This window comes from Copidosoma floridanum, unplaced genomic scaffold, assembly GCF_036245765.1.
Source record: "Copidosoma floridanum isolate Cflo_tuat_1 unplaced genomic scaffold, Cflo_Japanese_pri ptg000030l, whole genome shotgun sequence".
Classification (NCBI taxonomy): domain Eukaryota; kingdom Metazoa; phylum Arthropoda; class Insecta; order Hymenoptera; family Encyrtidae; genus Copidosoma; species Copidosoma floridanum.
In genome coordinates this window covers 5,456,770-5,475,242 of record NW_028321907.1, presented here as the reverse complement: position 1 = coordinate 5,475,242, position 18,473 = coordinate 5,456,770, and the positions used below count along the sequence as shown (strand labels likewise).

The 18,473-nt window shown below is 39.0% G+C and overlaps 3 protein-coding genes across 3 annotated transcripts; 1 reads left to right on the top strand and 2 right to left on the bottom strand.

Moving 5' to 3' along the window:
• The first annotated feature begins 151 nt into the window (after window positions 1-151).
• On the top strand, window positions 152-4,139 carry mof (males absent on the first). Its single transcript, XM_014358533.2, has 7 exons — window positions 152-899; window positions 1,808-2,067; window positions 2,152-2,242; window positions 2,324-2,451; window positions 2,532-2,762; window positions 2,838-3,082; window positions 3,323-4,139. Exons 1-7 carry the CDS (start codon window positions 452-454, stop codon window positions 3,540-3,542), a joined length of 1,623 nt encoding a protein of 540 aa, XP_014214019.2. The 5' UTR covers window positions 152-451; the 3' UTR covers window positions 3,543-4,139.
• Daao1 (D-amino acid oxidase 1) lies at window positions 3,826-5,731 on the bottom strand. The gene is made up of 6 exons (XM_014358534.2): window positions 5,478-5,731; window positions 5,142-5,265; window positions 4,921-5,066; window positions 4,695-4,851; window positions 4,335-4,619; window positions 3,826-4,119 (listed from the first exon to the last, which is right to left on the bottom strand). Exons 1-6 carry the CDS (start codon window positions 5,660-5,662, stop codon window positions 4,009-4,011), a joined length of 1,008 nt encoding a protein of 335 aa, XP_014214020.2. The 5' UTR covers window positions 5,663-5,731; the 3' UTR covers window positions 3,826-4,008.
• A 233-nt stretch (window positions 5,732-5,964) lies between these two features.
• On the bottom strand, window positions 5,965-18,055 carry LOC106643408 (uncharacterized). Its single transcript, XM_089596229.1, is given in 14 exon segments — window positions 5,965-7,330; window positions 7,413-7,746; window positions 7,828-8,837; window positions 8,915-9,446; window positions 9,516-9,986; window positions 10,058-10,211; window positions 10,273-11,281; window positions 11,365-14,411; window positions 14,519-14,907; window positions 14,996-15,262; window positions 15,361-16,489; window positions 16,566-16,634; window positions 16,723-17,010; window positions 17,157-18,055. Coding segments are annotated over 14 exon segments (9,036 nt in total). The 5' UTR covers window positions 17,164-18,055; the 3' UTR covers window positions 5,965-7,000.
• Between the last annotated feature and the right edge of the window lie 418 nt (window positions 18,056-18,473).

The window sequence follows — 18,473 nt, the reverse complement described above, 5'->3', positions numbered from 1 at the left end:
TCTCTCGCTCTCCCACCATAACGCCATCAGCTATATTTTGCGAAAGAGAAAAAGAGAGAGAGAACAGAATAAATGATTCCCATTTCCCTCTTCGTCTTTCATCTTTTCAGTACAGCGCGTTGCGTCGATGAGTACGGAGCTTATCTCTGTTAATTTGTTATTTTGTTTCCTTTTTTTTGTCGGCGTAACCTCCGGTAAAAACAACTGACAAAATTTTTTTAATTTTACAGTCCACCAAGTGTATGTGTGGCTAGAATAAACAAGTGAAAAACCAACATAGGAAAAAAAAAAAAAAAAAAAAAAAGCGTTTTACACTGCATCGTGTTGTGCGCGCGTGCATTAGATTATAAGTTGTTGCTTGTCCGTGCGCAGCGTGTTACAGCAGGCGCCGCGGCGGCTGCGGCGCCGGTGGCGACGACGACGACGCTCTGGGGGGACATCCGAGCGTGAAATGGCGGAGCAGCTCGAGGCTCAGCCATCGCAACAGCCGCAACAGCAGCTACTTCGGAGTAGCACCAGGGAACAACAACTCCATGCACAGCCATCTTCGCCGGGACAGCATCAGCAGCAGCAGTCATTGTCGACAGCGACGACGACGACGACAGCTAGTGTGAAACTACCAGAGAGGACCGAGACCTGCAACTCTACTAACGTCACTGGTACCACCACCACCTCCACCAACGCTAGTGGTAGTAGCTGTAGTAGTACTGGTGCAACAACAACAACCGGCGGCAGCAGTAACATCAGTATTACAGCCGGGGCAATGGTATCGAACGGGGTTGGAAGTGGCAGCGGAGGAGGCGGTGGCAAGGGTTCGGGCGACGATGCTGATAGCCTCGAGGAGATGCCTCTTGACATCGGAGAGCACTACCTTGTGCGCAGATCCGACGACTCTTGGCGTGAGTCACGCTAACAATATATATTATTTTCTCGGTGATTGGATTTCACGGTGCGATGACTAGAATGCTTCACCTATCCAACATGTGTTTAGCCGTGCATATACGATCATGCAATCCAGGCGTGGTGTGTCGTTGCGTCGAACGCGCGCGCACGCATACTTATTACTGTTAACCCAATGCCAGAGAGTGTGGGTGTAACACAATCACGTTTACCCCCACCCCTTTGTAATTACTATATCCCCACAACCTGTCCGATCTATCTCTTTTGCATTTTGCATTTTTAAACTAGTAGCTCTCTTGTGTATATGTCCGCTTTTGTAGTTTTTGTATTGCCCTTTGGAAAGTCATCATCGTGCTTTGTGTGCTTGCGTTTTCAAAAGGCTCTTCTTCCTTACTATAGGTCACAGTTTTAAATATCATCTGGCTCCTTTTCTCAACGTTTTTTAGCTATATTTATTTTCTTTTATTTTACGCATATCACGTCTCAGCTGTGCCCTCTGTCATTGCTATTTATGATGAATAATCAGTACAGGAAATATTAAAAAGTCAGAAGTGGTGTTATTATATTTATGGGTTTTTTTTTTCCAACGATATCTGTTCAATATACGGGTAGTCTAACTTATAACTTGAACAACTAAAAGTCAATGATGCACCTAAAGACGCCTGAAACATTCAGGTATACTTTGAAACTAAAAATCAATGATGCTACAATGATTTAGCAAAAACAGTAGGTTTGCTTGTTTCATTTTTTCTTACTTGTTATATAATTTTGCATCCTGTCAGATTTTTCAATATAATTGTACTAACGTTTTTGTGTGGTTTAGTATGAATTAATTAATCTAACAAAGAAATCCCTTCACTTTAAGATAATGTATCAAACATTTTTTAAATTCATGTTTTGTCATCAGATCCAGCTGAAGTTATCCAAACACGTTTCAATGAAATTGAAAATCACTACGAATATTATGTCCACTACGAAGGTTACAACAGAAGGTTAGATGAATGGGTTCCTAGAGACAGAATAATGAACAGCAGGTTTGATATGAGTGATCGATCTTGGAAGAATGGCGACAAAAACCCATCCATGGACTTGTTAGCCGATTCGACAGATAGAAAAATAACCAGAAATCAGAAAAGGAGGCATGATGAAATCAATCATGTGCAAAAAGTATTACATCCCTAAATAGTTGGCAAATATGCAAATTTTTTTACATAAATATGTTCATTTGATTAATCAATAATTATGTTTTAGACTTATGCTGAAATGGATCCTACTACAGCAGCTTTAGAAAAGGAACATGAAGCCATCACAAAAGTCAAGTACATTGATAAAATACAGATAGGTAAGATCTCTATAGAAGAAATATTTTTATGAACGTAAAAACGATATTAATGATAATTTTTTTTTTTTTTTACCATTTCAGGCAAATATGAAATTGATACGTGGTATTTCAGTCCTTACCCAGAAGAGTATGGAAAGCAGCCAAAATTATGGATATGCGAATATTGCCTCAAATATATGAGATTAGAAAAAACCTACAGATATCATATGGTACTTGATTAGTTATAAATGTCTAATAACTTTTTTGTTTGAAACTTTTTCCATCAGCTCATGAAAATCTTATTTTTCAGAGTGAATGCACACACAGACAGCCTGTTGGAAAAGAAATTTACAGAAAAGGAACACTTAGTATATGGGAAGTTGATGGTAGAGAGCACAAAGTTTACTGTCAAAATCTCTGTCTACTGGCAAAATTATTTCTGGATCACAAAACACTCTACTTCGATGTAGATCCCTTCCTCTTTTATATTTTATGTGAAGTCGATAAACATGGCGCCCATCTAGTTGGCTATTTTTCAAAAGTAAGAAAAAATGATTAAACAAAATAATTTCATGTTCATTGAAAATATGAAGAGAAATTAATTTATATGTTTCAGGAAAAAGAGTCGCCTGATGGAAACAATGTAGCATGTATTTTAACTTTACCACCTTTCCAGAGACAAGGATATGGAAAACTTTTGATTGCCTTCAGTTATGAGCTAAGTAGGATTGAAAAAGCTGTAGGTAGTCCAGAGAAACCCTTAAGTGATTTAGGAAAACTGTCTTACAGAAGTTATTGGAGTTGGATTCTATTGGAAATCCTGAGAGATTTCAGGGGCACTCTTAGCATTAAAGATCTAAGGTACCAAAATAGTTATCTTTATTAATTTTTCTTTTACGGGCGCTTAACTCTCCAGTATATTAATGTTTTTTGTTCATCCTTGTCTCTATTATAACATCATCTATCTTTTCCATTTTTTTTTTTACTAAAGTGGTCTCTAATCACTAATCAACCGCGGACAGCCATTATCCTGTTGTCTTTTCTTTTCTCATATGGATATAGAGAATTTTATCATGACAGTCATTTTTCTTTTCATTCCAGCACAATGACCAGCATTTCACAAACGGATATTATCTCCACCTTACAAAGTATGAACATGGTGAAATACTGGAAGGGGCAGCATGTAATCTGTGTGACACCAAAACTAGTTGAAGAGCATATTAAGAGCAGCCAATATAAAAAACCCAGGCTAACAGTAGATTGTTCAGCTCTTAGATGGGGTGCGCCTCCACGGAAAAACGTTAAACAGAGCAAAAAGTAAAAAATTTACAATGTCCTACAACCAAAGCTGATGTCGTATATTTATAAAATCTACTTGACTGTTCCTGGCGAACTTAACATCATAATTTGGTAATGCTATAGCGTTTTACATCGTGATATATTGAATCAATTTATTAGAGTGTAAAACTTTAATAACAAAGATAACAAGCTCATCGCTAATTGTACAATAAATTTGAAAGCTTTTCAAGCTTCAAAACCGATCATTAAGGATGATCAGTATTAGCCGCATTACTAGCGATTTTCTCATGCGAAGAAACAAAGCGTTTGTTTTTCTTTTTTTTTTTTTTTTTTTCGCTTTTGATTTTCTTACAAGTAAATTCTGGCTGTAAATTTTGTTATATATTATATAAGTTAATTGTTAATTTATCAACCGATGAAATACATTTTAAGATTTGTAAATAAATTTTTAGAAATGTAGAAAATAAGTTTAATTGTTAACACTGCAGTCATAGTTTTGCGGATGATCTATGAGCATCTCTAGCCAACTCAACAGCGTATTTGGAAGTACCCGGTGCTGTACATATGCCGTAACCTCCATGTCCATAATTGTGAATAACCTTTTTTTTATAAATTAAATAAAATTAATGAAAAATTGTGAAAACAACTATTTTGCGTGCCCTTAAGTTTTTATCGTATCCCATCAGTGCACTCTTATGAAAAAAAATTAAAGTTCTCAGCTTTTTATGGAGTACAGTACAATACTTGAACATTTTAAATTGTTTTATAAATGCACTGGAGCCACGGCACACTACTAATTTATTTTCCAACTTACCAGAGCACTGCACAGTCCGTCCTTAATTCGTTCAGCCTCTACTCGAACACCGCCTTCTCTGTGTGGTCGCAAGCCGGTTTTATGCTCAATCAACTGTGCAGTCTTCAAAGAAGGAACTAATCTTTCGCAGCGATCGCGAATCGCGGCGGCCTGATAAGGACAGACGGTAAGATCCGAGCACTCAAAGTCCCGGATGCCTCCAAGAGTTGCTGTGCCGTTTCCGTTGGGAATAATGTACGTGTTGATTTCGCCGTAAAAAAATGTCTTCAACCACGGTGCTCGGACCTTTTTGTAAATTTTCCTTATAAACTTTATAGGTATTGGCCCGCGTCATATATTGTCTGATCAAGTAAAAGTTACCTTGATGACTTGTCCTTTGATGGGGACCAATTTTCTGTCTTGACAAATAGATTGCGATCCAAGCCCCGTACAGTTTATCACAAGGTCGTAATCTTTAGCCAGTTCTTTCAAAGATTTCACGGAATGTTTTTTCAGCACAGCTCCAGATGCAATTAGTCTGCGTGAAATTTGACAATTTAATATTTCCACATTAACGACATTCGCTCAAAGCGTTACTACAGCATACTTATTTCTTGCCCACGGCAAATATTGATTGGGCTGAGTCAACAGAGTCGATAAAAACGATCCGTACTTCCAGTTGCCGCCGACCAATTCGATTTCATCGTGAGTGACGGGTCGATAAATCGGAACTAATTTCTCCATCAGGTCGTTCTAGAATTTTGATGCCGTTGAATTTCAAACGGAAGCTGTAAATTTGAAAAACAATTTTTTTTTTTTTTTCGAAACCTTGACGCTCTCAGGAGAAGTGTTTGCAAAAATATATCCAGAAATACTAGTAACACCAGCTTCCGAAGCTTCCCTTGATCTGCATATTGCCTCGTAATAGTGGTAAGAATCCGAAATCCATTTTCTACATGCGATAATTAAAACACACAAATATGTTGTTAATCAGTTGATAAGCCGCCACTTACAAGAGTTTCTGTTATCTGTCGGAGTTTTCACTCTCCAGATATACTTACGTAATTACCAGTTTTGTTGTAATTATCAATTTTAAAAATAAAAATTAGAAGCATGTCTATTACACATTTACCTTATAAATTCAAATAGTAAAAAAGAAAAAACCTCGTGATGCTATCGGTAAGCCCGGAAAAAGTGGGGCTGACGCGAAAAATACCCGCGGCTACATGGCTGGTCGTTTGCTCGAAGTTCTCGGCGAGGACGTCGAGGTGGTGATTACGGAACTCTTCCTGCACAGCCAGAGCTGTCGTCAGGCCCACGCAGCCTCCACCCAAAATAGCAATTTTCATCTTTTTTGTTCAACAAGTATATATTTACATTTAAATTTAATCACGACCACATCTGTTTCACGCTAACTAGTTGCTGCTAGTTACTTTTATCAAGTGACTGAAGTGACGTATACGAACTGCTTTGTTGTGTCATCTCGGCAGATGGAATTGGTGTTATCTAATCATCTTATTCACGTTTATATTATATGCTGTTGCTGCAGATGACTGTCGATTGTAGATACATAAATATTTTTCCAACGCATGAGAGATAAATAATGCAAAAAATATTTACAAATTAATAGTCGGGACCGACTTTTTTTTATTGTTATTATTTACACAGTATACATTTGTATTAAGCATGAAATTTCGCTTAATACCGTTATGGATACGTTACTAAAATTTTACTTTTCTTAAGAAAATTCATCTACTATGATCAATAGCATTCTTAAAATATAATCAAACGATGAATAAAGAAATAACAATAAATCACGAACAGAATACAACACGTTCGTTTCAAATGTGATTACATGCGCCAAATGGATGCAAATCGTCATTTAAAAAAAAAAAAAAAAAAAAATCAATAATAATGTGACAAATGTCAATGTACAAACAATCGCTAAAGCAACAAACAGGATATCGTATTGCTTTGTATGAATATAGTGACTATTTACATGAAGTCATTTGTGTACCTATAATATAAATTAAAATTGACTATCGCTATGAAACCAATACTTTTCGGCTTTCTTGTCTCACACAAATAGCAATGAGTATACAGAAAATAATCCAGAGTAAATTTACTTCGTAAAAACTTGTGTGATCAATTTAAAGTGTATTAAAGACCACTATTACAGTTCAAGTGATCTTTGTATCATACTTTTAAGACATAAAATAGAAAAAACAATTGTGTACATACAAATTTTTTTAGAAGTAATAGAATTCGAAAGTATTTATTCTTCACGACTTTTAAAATCTATAAGATCTTTTAAAAGCTAGAACCAAAAAGTCTGAAGATTCAGTTTGTTCGAAAGATAAGCTTTGAGTTATCTTTTCAACTCAAATAACAAAATTATCAACGAAAAAAAAATGTATTTTCTACTTTATAAAGTCTCTCTGTGGCCTACCTGCCATAAATAAATCACGGATTAACGAAAGGAGTTGAATCCATATAATAAACCAGCCATTTTCTTCGTACAGTCACTTTGCGTAATAGCACGTAGCTTAGTAAAAGTTGACTCGTTTAACATAATCTGCACATACAAAACTTAAATACGCGAGATGACTTTTACCAGCTAGTATGAGAAATGTGCGTGTCTCCTGTGGTCTCTGACGATAAACTAAATAAAAAAAGTGCACAGAGTCCTAGGCCTTGCTGCACGGCTGTATAGAATAGTTAAGTGGCGGAGGCGGTACGAGTAGAGGCAACGGCGTCGGTGGTGCTTCGGTAGGTGGCAGCGTTGATGCGACGTTTGAACTTGGAACGGTTGAGGAAGTCGAGGTGGACGATTTTGTACTGTTCGTCGACGATGGTATGATCGAGTTTCCATAAACCTGTAGGTAGCTTGGCCAAAGATGAGGAGGTGGTGGCGAACCTGGAGGTGGTGGTGGTGGCGAGCGATCGTCCTCATCTGAGTCCTCAAGCATTGCCGACAATGGCGAGACTTTTGGTTTCTTCAGTTTGATAATCTTTACCTTTTGATGAAATATGTCGATTAATGTAAATTTCTATCAAGGCCATAATAAATTTCACCATCAGGTGATTAAATGTACTTACCTTTATTTTCTTCTTTACTTTTGGAGGCTTTTTCTGCTTTTTCTTTAATTTTTTAACTCGCAATTTTTTAGAGATATCAAGCGTTATATCATCTTTAGGTATATTCTCCACTGGTGGCGGTGGAGAAGGCATATCTCCTTCGTTACCACTGGGATCCGTGCCTTCACCTGGCCTTATGCCATCAGCAAATTGCACTGATTTTTTAATCTTTGTCTTTTCTAAAACTTTTAGGGCAATTGTTGTCAGCTGCAGCTCATCAGGCTTTTCCACGTCCTCTTTTTTTGTTTCTACACCTTCTAATTCATTCAATATTCCATTTGTCATAGAAAGATGTCTGAAAATACAATATGCAAAAAATAAGATACTATGCAAAAATTAATAATCTAACGCTTAATTACATTAATGTTAAAATTACCCAAAGCCCGGAAGTATGAGAATGCCTTTAGCAGGTGGTGGTAGAATCATAGCTGGGTTGACTAGAACTTCTGTCTTGATTCCATCTTTGTTGTCTTGGTTGTTAAACTCTTCTTCGGCTTCCTGTTCTTCATTGTCTTCTTCCTCTTCTGGCTCCGGTTCTTGTTCTTGTTCTTGTTCCTCTTCTTCTTCTTCTTCATCTTCGTTATCATCATCTTCCTCGCCAACATCTCCATCCTGAGCCGACGAAGTCGCTGCTTCACTTTCTTCGGTTTTTACAACGACCTCATTTTTCACAACCAAATTCTTCAACTCATCTAAATTACCATCTTCGGCGCCCGTTTCTTCGTTCTCATCTACAGAATTACCCACGAGACTTGCAATTAAACTGTTGGTTGTGAAAACAGCGCCACTCGAAGAAGCTAAGCTACTTGGATTTTTGCCGAGAATTTTTTCAGCGCGTCTCTTGGCTCGCTCGAAACGACGACGCTCTTTTTCTTTGTGTTTTATTTCACGGACACGTTTGCGCTCTTCCTTTTGTTGACGACGAAGCTCGAGGATCGCTTCGTAATTGTAAGTTGGCTGGATTATCGGTTCAGGAGGAGGTGGCTTCGGTGCCGGAAGAGCAACAGCTGGACTGCTTTGAGCTGCAGGTATGACAACCGTTGGTAATGCTTTGACCGTTGGTGGTAGAACTACCGGGACCACGGAAGGATGTGACAGTGGTGAAGCCGTGGCAATAGCTGGTGACGCGTTGGGAGTAACCGTCATTGGTGTCGGGAACCTTACACCTGGCAACACTACCGGAGATACTACACTATTTCCCGTTGACACTACTGGCAGTGTATGCTGCTGCTGCTGCTGCTGCAGTGATGGCTTGGTTGGCCAAGCCGTTGGTATAACCTGCAACACATCGCCCACGCGAAGTATTTGATTGGCAGTTGTAACGGGTGTCGATTTTTCTGGCCGTTGCGGGTACTCCGTTGGTACAACCTGTAGCACATTGCCCACCTAAGAAAAAATTTGTTCTCTAGTTATAGAAACAGTCACTTGATTTTAAAGTATGACTGAGTAAAATGTATGATTACCTGTAAAATCATTGGTTGATGTCGTCCATAATGGCGATGATGTTGTCCTGGAGGTACATTTGGATACCCGGGGATATTAGACATAAAGCCTGTAGAATCAAAGTTTGCAGGAGACTGCTTTTTAATTCCCAGCTCAAGCTCTAGCCTGTCATCAAGGGACAACCGTTTAGGAGACGCGGACGGATCGTCCACAATCTTTGGATAGGTCAAATTTTTGCTCTGGTAGTAAGTATCATACGGAGCTTCGCCACCAGTTTCATTGGAGTAACGATAACGTGACGACGATCTAGTCGACTCGTCGATAGTGAGGCCGATAGAAGGAATCTGAGAACGTATAGGTGGTTGATCTTCCTGAGATTCACCAGTGAGTTGGATGATGGTATCATTGCGACGTCTTATTGGCGTTATGCAGGATGACTCGCCCACTGAAGTTGGACGAAGACCTTCGTTGAGGCGCCGAATATCTTCCTCTTCAAACTTGAGGAGACGGTCTGCCGCAGAGGAGTATCGGCTTCTAATGGGCGAAAATGATCTGTAAAACAAATACAATGTTGCATCGCTATTGTGGTGAATATTAAACCACTAGTAAAATAACAATTACCTAGAGCGTCGAGACTTGTCGAGCGGCCTCAGATCGTTTCTGTACCGCGACCTTTCGAGGGATCTACTCCTCGATCTAGATCGGGACCGCGATCTTGATATTGATCTCGTCGATCGTGACCAAGACCTCGATCTTGATCTTGATCTCGATCTCGATCTCGATCTTGATCTCGACCTTGACCGGTACCTCAGTCGTCGTTCTGGTGGCGACCGCCGCGATAATCTTGGTGGTGGTGAAAATTTTCTCGGCGGGGTTTTTCTCAGCGGAGCTAGTTTATCGCGGCGAGATAGGGGGGAATCAGGCGAACGGCTGCTTCGTCTATCTCGCCTGATCTTTCTGGCACTTGAATTAGATCGAGGATGACCCTTATCCCTATCCAAGCTATCGTCTCTTCGTGATTTACGATCATAACTGTATTCATTTGCATATGAACTAACTAAGTGAGATTTTGTATCGTCATCGATCCGTGACCTGCAGATGTCAATAAATTATGTTAAAATGATATTTATTTTCAAGTCTTTGTTAGAAAACGCATATCTTACCTAGTACTCCGGCCCTTATCGCTTTCATAATTTCTTTCTCTAAGGACCTCCATAGGATCATAATGCTTATCTCTGCTTTTGTTTTGGTCATGGCAATCCTCGTATCGTCTTTTGCTTCGATCGTTCTTACTTACTTGTGAACTTTTCTTTGAATCTGTGGGAAATAAATATTTTCACTTAATGATACAGGTTGTGGATGAAATAAAATTTCGTACCTTTGTAAGAAGACTTAACAGGGCTCCTTTTGTCTCTTTTATGCTTTGATCTATCATCTTTCTTCCGAGGACTTCTACTTCTACTTCTACTTTTACTCCTACTTCTACTCCTGCTTTTACTCCTACTTCTACTGTGGCTAGTTGTATGACTAGTTCTACTGCTTGATTCTTTTGATTCCCCAGATGCTGTTGGACTCTTCTTTGAACTCTTACTTTGATGTTCTTTTTTATCCTTGCCATCCTTTTCGGTGCTCTTTGAGCTACTTTTGCTACTTTTACTATCGACCTCACGATCCTTGCGACTTGGACTCTTTCTCTTAGGTGGTGGTGACTTGGATTTTGAAGCAGTAGGCTGTATATCAACTACTGGTTTTTTACTCTCAACTACCAGCTTTGCACTCTCAACTACTGGCTTTGTACTCTCACCTGATGACATTTTACTCTCAACTGCCGACTTTTTACTTTCGACAGTTGACTTTTTACTTTCAACTGAGGACTTTATGATCTCTGATGCAGACTTTGCACTTTCAACAGCAGGTTTTGGCTTTTCTTGATTATCGAGATCACAGACTTTTTTCTTGGTCACTTCGGATGAATCAATAATGTTAGGGATAAGTGACTTGGACTGTAACTCACTGGCATGCGGTCGCGATAGTACCTGCTTTGGCACAAACTTCAATGCGACCTTGGAATCTCCGTTTGCCGGTAGTGACTCGGTTTTTATTTTTTCAGTGGATTGAGATGAAGATAAGCTAGTATCGAAATTCATACTCTCTATATCAAGGAATACTCCACCAAAAGAGTTATCTGCAGTCTCGATTTTAGATTCGATGATTTCAGCGAGCACGGGAATGCCAAAGTCCGAACCGTCGTCGATCGTCGTTGGCTTGCTTTCCCATAGTTTATCTTCTATGACTCGTTTTGATACTGCATCTTTTGATTTTAGCAGAGGAACTTTAACGTCTTCAGTTTTCATGTAGGCAATTTTTTGAACTTCTGGTGGATCAATCTAAAAAAAATATTCATGAATTAAGTTTTTTTTGTAAAATAGCATTAGTTTAAATGAACAAAGTTATTTTGTTTGATGCTCACCATCTTTGGTGGAGGCTCTAGATCCATAGCATCTTTATCTACAACTATATGTTTCAATTCGTTAAGATTCTTCATTAAGTCAGAAGAAATCAGGTCCTCATCCTTAGCTGACTTCAAAGCTTGTTCCAGCAAAGCAATTTCTTGCATTTTACGGCGGAGCGCTTCTGGTGAAGCAATGTCAATTTCAGAACCTGGTGGTGGAGTGAAGTGGAGAACCGAGGAGTTCACTTTATCTGGTTCATCCTTGAGGCGAGAACTTATGGCCTCGAGTAATGGACTACTGAAAGAATTTTCATTAGACTTCTCACTCAACAAATCGAGTATCTTTGTTGTTGAAGGTGACAATAATGACCAGTTGCCCTCAACTTCCCACATGACGGCTGGGGCATTTTCAAAATCCTCCACCTGATTCTCCACATCCCAGCGACGTTTACGGCGTGTTGACTTATCCTCTACTATACCACTGCTACTTGTAGCTTCACTTGTCTTTATAACTGTTGAATAAACGTCACAATTACAAAATCATATTTCATTATGATGTTACAGTAGAATAAAGAATTTCTTACCCTCTGTTGCAATACTTGGCTTTTCTTTGGATTCCATTTCGATATTTTTCCTCAAAGACATCATGAGCTCCTCTTCCCTTTCTGCATCTTCTTGCTCATCTTCCCAAATGCGAATGGCACTACTACGCTTATCCCTTTTCTTTTTACCATCCTTTGAACTTTCCACTTCCACTGGCACATATGCATCTGTCTTTCTGTCATACCTTAGTTCCTTATCAACCTTTTTGATCTTGGAAATATTCAACAAATCTGTTTTAACATCGTGGGCCTCTATTTTTATTGCTGGACCCGTCGTAGAGTCTGGAATAGCATCAAGGCTGTCAACCTCCCAGTCGTTAGCAAATATATCTCGTTTCTCGGATACTTGCTGTTCAAGCTGAACAAGAGAAGGCATATCGAAATCTAAGGTAGTCCAGTCTACCGTGGACTTTTTTTCAAGATTGAAGTTGTCATTTTTTTCAAGTATGAAATTTTCAGTTTTTTCGAGGATATAATTTTGAGTCTCTTCATCACTCGGTATAGGTTTTAGCGGTAGCTTGTCACCCAGAACCCAGTTTTCCGGAATAACTTGACTTTTTATAATCTTTATTTCATTGTCTTTCTTAGTCTTCTTGTTTTTTTTGTCATCATAGTCACCCATTACCGCGATGTCGGTTTCATACTGAACAACATCTTTTTTTTCCTCCTCCTTGCCCTTACACCATTTGCTGTCCTCCACTTTATCATCGTTGAATCTCTCTTTTTTTTCAGAGACATCCTTAGATTTGTCGTCTTTTGATGTCTGCCGAGGCACATTATCGCTTTCCCAACTTGATCCCTGACTGTTTTCACTACTTTGGCTCTTTGACACAGCTGGACTTCCCGACTTTTTTATCTGTTTAGCTGTCATCAACTTTTCCGAATGCTTATGCTTGTTACTCTTGCTACTCGATTCCTCCTTGACCTTCACCGCTTTGTGATGCTTAGTGTCGCCAGACTTTTCAGACTTGCTCTTAGACTTTTCCTCGGAGCTGCGTTTTCCTTTTTTGTCCTTCTTCTTTTTAGCTTTGACCTTCCTTGAGCGCTTCTTTTTAGGCTGTTTAGCTTCGGAATCACTAGTGCTGCTCGAATCTGTGCTAATCTTTCTTTTGCGTTTGCGTTTCAGTTTCTTGCTGAGCTTCTTTACTCGCTTGCGTTTTTTCTTTTTCTTATCAGACTTCTTCTTACGCTTTTTCCGTACCTCCTCAGAACTAGAGGATTCACTCGAACTCGAGTCACTACTCTCAGAGTCGGTGGTCGATGCCTTACGTGACCTTTTGCGTCGGCGCTTGCGTCGTTTCGACTTGGCGTCCTCGGAATCCGAACTCGACGAGGAAGAGCTCGAGTCGCTGCTGTAGCTATCACGACGCTTGCGTTTCCTTTTCTTTTTGGATAATTTGCCTTTCTCCGGAGCTACAGGTTTGGAAGCAATGGCGTTGGTGTCGTCCGCGTGAATCGAGACTTCGACATCGCTCACTTTCTCCTCCTTGATTTTTATGTTCTCCCAGTCACTGGGAATAGAACGCGAATCCCCATCCTCTTCTTCATCTTCGTCATCTTCATCTTCATCGTCGTCATCGTCGTCGTCGCCGTCATCTTCGTCGTCCTCATCATCATCATTATCGTCATCGTCTCGGTCGTCATTTTCCATTTCGAGTCTCGAATATTCGTACGCCATAGGCTGCTTACCTTGAACAGGCACCATTAACTCCTTAGGTATATTTTCAGTCTCTTTAGTACCAATTATTTCTGGCTCCAAACTTTTCACTGATGTCACAACAACACTGTCTTTTGATACACTTAAATCCTTGCTGGATATGACATCGGAGGACCTAGGCACATCATTTAAATTGAAGCCAGGCTTGTAACAATCTTTCGAGAGCTTTGACTCTAAACTAAATTCGTAGAAGGTCGACGGCGACGAAACAGCTGACTCCATACCTGACGGTTTATCCGACTTATTTGTCTCCGTGGGATCAACGCTACTAACCATTTTTATGAACTGCTCGTACTCCGACACCAACTTGTCGTCAGCTATTTCAGGATCTGGCGTTGTTTCTTTGACACTCGGCTGTGGAGGCTCGACACTAATTATTGTCGCCATCGTCGTTGTCGTTACCATTGTTGGAGCTGTTGTTGTGGTTATTTTTTTTGTCTCGACTTGTTTTTCTTCCTCATCGTGAGCCTCAACTACCTCCTGCACGTGTTTATTGCTTTTTTCTTTGCCTCTGTCTTTGTTTTTTTCTTTGTGACGATGGTGGTGGTGGTGATGATGATGATGATGTTTATCCTCGCGGTTATGGTGCTTGTCTTTCTTGCTTTCTTTGCGCTTCTTGCGCTTGGGCGACGAGGAGGGCGACGGTGAGCGCGATGCCGAACGGGATCGCGAGCGCGAGTCCGAACGTGGATGACGCTTAGCCTTTTTGTGTTTGGATTTTGATTTTGTTACAGACTCGTCTGATTCTGAAATAAACAAGATTACAGTAACCAAAAAATTAGGAATATTTGGTTATATTTGTTTGCCTATTTTTTTTGGCGGAAATAGTGATTAATGAAAAATAAAAAATTACCTTCTTCCGTTGCACTTTGCTTTCGTTCTTTTGATTCTGGTTTTTGATGCAAATTTTCTGACATTTGTGGCACTGGTGATACTGATTTTGATCTAGTTTGCGACTTCGTGTCAAACTGTGGTGGTAACTTTTCCAACTGAGTTTCTAACTCGGTTGAGGTATGTTCAGTTTCAGGAATCGGTTCTTTGGTCAAAACAAAATCATCCAGATTTTCAGCTAGAGTCTCAAAAACGTTATCATCGTTGTCGCTTGATTCGTTTTCGCTGTCCCATTTCGATCGTGGAAAAGATGGCACATCGATGGAGGATCTTACGGATATTGATTTTGAGGGATCCATTGTTTTATACCAAAATCTCTCTTGATGGCCTTCTTTCTCCGATGTTATAATCCTATTCAATTGATGATAGAAACAATAAAAAATACAACGTGAAGTGTGAAAATTTGTTTTCCTACGATTTAAAGTAGTCCTTTATTTACCTTATTTGGGTCGCTTCGCAAATGTCTTCCATTTTTTCTCGTCTTTGAGGCGACACTGCATTTAAAATTTCTTGACGGTTAAAAAACAATGAATATCGCGGATTTTCGCAATAAAATATGGGAGGCTTGTTCTTTGTTGTTCTGACTGTTTCAGGAGGATATTCTTTGTTTCCATTTACACCTTCAGCCACAAATGCATATCGTAACTGTCGATTATCTGAAAGCATTAGCATCTGCTCAAAATACTGATCAAACTCTTGTGGGGATCTGAAAAATAAAAAATAAATAAATAAAAACAAATTTTATTTTTAAAACAAACAAAAGTTTTCATGTAACACTTTTTTAATTCCTGCTTTAAAACTTGCCTGGTTTTATTCAGCTTCTCAAGACTTTCACTTCTTCTTATGTATCCCACTTCGTCAATATAAAAACCATATCTCCGGAAATCTTTCCAAGAACGACACTTGAGCAATTCCTTCTCTCTTATCTCCCTTAACTTATCTTTTTCTCTGTCACGTTCTCTATGCACTTTTGTTCTAGGCTCTTCACGCTTCTCTTTAAGATCAATTCTTTCCGATTTTCTATCCCTTGCATCATCTTTCTTAAGCTCCTCTCGCTCGTCATTGCGTTTGGCCTCGATTTTAGGATCCTTTTCCTTGGATTTTTCTAATTTCACCTCCTCTTTTTTACCTGATTCTGATTTTGAATCCCTTCTGTTCCTCTCCAATTTTGATTCTTCTTTCTTTTCTGGTTCTTCTTTCTTGTGCTCGTTTTTACGTTCTCTTTTATTATTTTCAACAACTTTGTTTTCATCTAATTTATTTTTTTCTTCATAGCCTGCTTCATCTATTTCATTTATCTTTGTTTCCTCACTTATAACTTCAGCCTTTTTAGATTCTAAGATGAGTTTTTCTTTAAATTCCTCACTTTTTGACTCCTTTGGCTTACAATCAAGAACTGTTTCTTTGATATTGTCCAACTTAGGATCATCTTTTTTGGTGTTTTCGTTTGCCTCAGAATCAGCCTTTTTATCTTTTTTTTTGTTCTTTGTATCCTCAATTTTGCTTGACTCTGATGACAAATCCTTCGATTGCGTTGGTTTTTTGCAATCACTTTTAGCATCATCAGCCTCAGTGACCTTCTTTTTATGTTTATCAGTTGATTTGGAGTCTTCATCTTTACGTTTCGAATCGTCCCGCTTGTGCTTAGAATCGTCCTTTTTTTCATCCTTATCTCGCTTGTCTTTTTTTTCTTTTTTCTCCTTGTGCTTGCTTTTACTGCTATGGTCGTCCTCTTCTGCCGACCGTCTACTCGATCGTTGCCTCGATCTGCTGCGGGACTTTCGATCTCGACTACGTTTTCTGTCCCTATGTCGTCTTCTGTATGGTGATGTATCCGATCGTCTTCGATATCGATTTTCGTTACGCTGTTCTTCTTTTAACTCACGGGCTCGTTGATCACGTAGTACGTTTTGCACGTTTAAGTCTTTCAGCTCTAAAATTTAGATATTGAGGGTGTGAGCTGACATAAAAACACATCGAACAGTAATAAAAATTACAAATTTCAGTACCTTGAGCTGCTAATTTGTTTTGACTCTCTTCCCTAACAATTTCTTCTATGGCTAAAATTTTTTCCTGCCCTACAAATTTAATGATAAAATAGTCCGTTATTGTAACTGTCTTTGCCTTAATGACTTAAAAAATTAAACTTCTATTTCAAAAACTTACTTTTAACTTTATCACTCTTTGTTTTTAACTTATTGACTTTTGGCATTGTATTAAATTTGTTGGCAAAAGCCATGAGTCTCTTTTTTGCTTGAATTTTACCAAGCACTGGTTTCCATAATTTTGGACTTTCAGTCTTTGCCACCTCAGTGCTTGAAGTTTCACCTTTGGTACTCTCAGGAGTCGCTGGAGGCTCAATGTCCTCCAGCTTAACCTCAATAAGAGCTGCATCTGTGAATTCTGCACTTTCCTCTTTTGGTGAGGATTCTGGAAGCTGTATTTCACTAGCATCTTGAATAGGTAAGTTTTAATTTACAAATAGTTTACTCAAAATGACAACATAATTCATTTTTAACAATTTTATACAAGATGACATTTTTTCATGAAAAATTTATTAGAAAAAATAAAGAGCTAACAAAGTTTTCACAGTGACGTACCTTGCATCTTGATGCTGATCCTCCCTTCAATGTAGTAATGAATTCACCAAACACTTCAACTTCATGCCACCAGCGCATACAAAAAAACTTTGACAACATGCACCTACTAGAAATAGTGTTTGGCACATCACAAATAAAACAATGATGTTGTTTTCATATAAAATAACGAATAAAGTATGTTAAAAACATTGAACAATTTCGTTGCAAAACGAACACTTGGATCAGGTTCAGGTGATTCAGTAAGCCAACAACATTCATTGGGCTATAGCAGCTGACCATTTAAATAATAAAAACACGAGCTATTGTAAGTGCACGTATAAGTCTTTGACATTATAATAATCTCATCAGGTCAGCTGGAGCAGAAGGCGCAAAATACTTGAGAGTGTGCGGTCTGCGGCGTGTGGTCCTTGCACTCACCAAACTTTTTCAACAACTCACTCTATGGCTCTAGTAACAGCATACACGTAGGGACGGTATTAGTAAGTTGCGGCCACGACGATGACAACAAGGAGAAGAAAACTGTTCTGGATTCAGGGATTTCTGAGTTCCATGCTATTAAGACTCCAAGACTCTCTTGACTCTTGAGAGCAAAAACTCCGGCACATATAGTTAATATTTGCACACACACCCATCGGAGTCGCACCTGTATCGTCGCTAAGTAACAGTCTTTTAACCCTCTTTTCTTTTCTGTATTCGGTCCCCCGTTTCCGTGATGGTGATGCTGTCTCTACGTCGACGACGACAACGGACAACCTCTGAACCTCGACGTCGAACGCGAATACCGTAACCTCTACTGCAGAGTACCTTCCCTTGCCTTTCGCATTTATTCCCTCTCTTCCATGTTTTTGGGTGTGTGGAAAACTGGAAAACTGGTGTCAAGATTATATATACATCATATACATAGTTATACAAACAGAATATGCGTCTGAACGTTACGTATGCATGTGGGACCGTCTCTTAAGTCTCTATAGGTTTGTTCAAGCCAATTCTCGGTGAGACTCCGAGAGAGACTGTCCCCGAGAATGTATATGCACACGTTAGGTTAGATAAGTACAAAAAGTAAACAGAGTGCATGTCTAGTGAATCTATACTATACGTAGGATTTTAATTTATCTAACCTAACGTCACGTTAGTAACGTGTGCATATTATTATAACACTTGTTCATTCCAAGGCTCACCGAGAATTGGCTTGAACAAACCTTATAAGCAGCAGCCGACATCTTGGTGTTGTATATATATATGACTCGAGTTTTTTTTTCTTTTTTTTTTCAAACCACTCATCGACTCATCTAAAAAACTCAAATGTTGGCAAAACTG

Coding starts and splice junctions, on each gene's coding strand:
- mof (XM_014358533.2), top strand. CDS start 452: ATGGCGGAGCAGCTCGAGGCTCAGCCATCGCAACAGCCGCAACAGCAG. Junction 2,452..2,531: donor AAACCTACAGATATCATATG/GTACTTGATTAG, acceptor CTTATTTTTCAG/AGTGAATGCACACACAGACA. Junction 3,083..3,322: donor CTTAGCATTAAAGATCTAAG/GTACCAAAATAG, acceptor TTTTCATTCCAG/CACAATGACCAGCATTTCAC.
- Daao1 (XM_014358534.2), bottom strand. CDS start 5,662: ATGAAAATTGCTATTTTGGGTGGAGGCTGCGTGGGCCTGACGACAGCT. Junction 5,067..5,141: donor CTTCTCCTGAGAGCGTCAAG/GTTTCGAAAAAA, acceptor TCAAAATTCTAG/AACGACCTGATGGAGAAATT. Junction 4,620..4,694: donor TCAAAGGACAAGTCATCAAG/GTAACTTTTACT, acceptor ATTTACAAAAAG/GTCCGAGCACCGTGGTTGAA.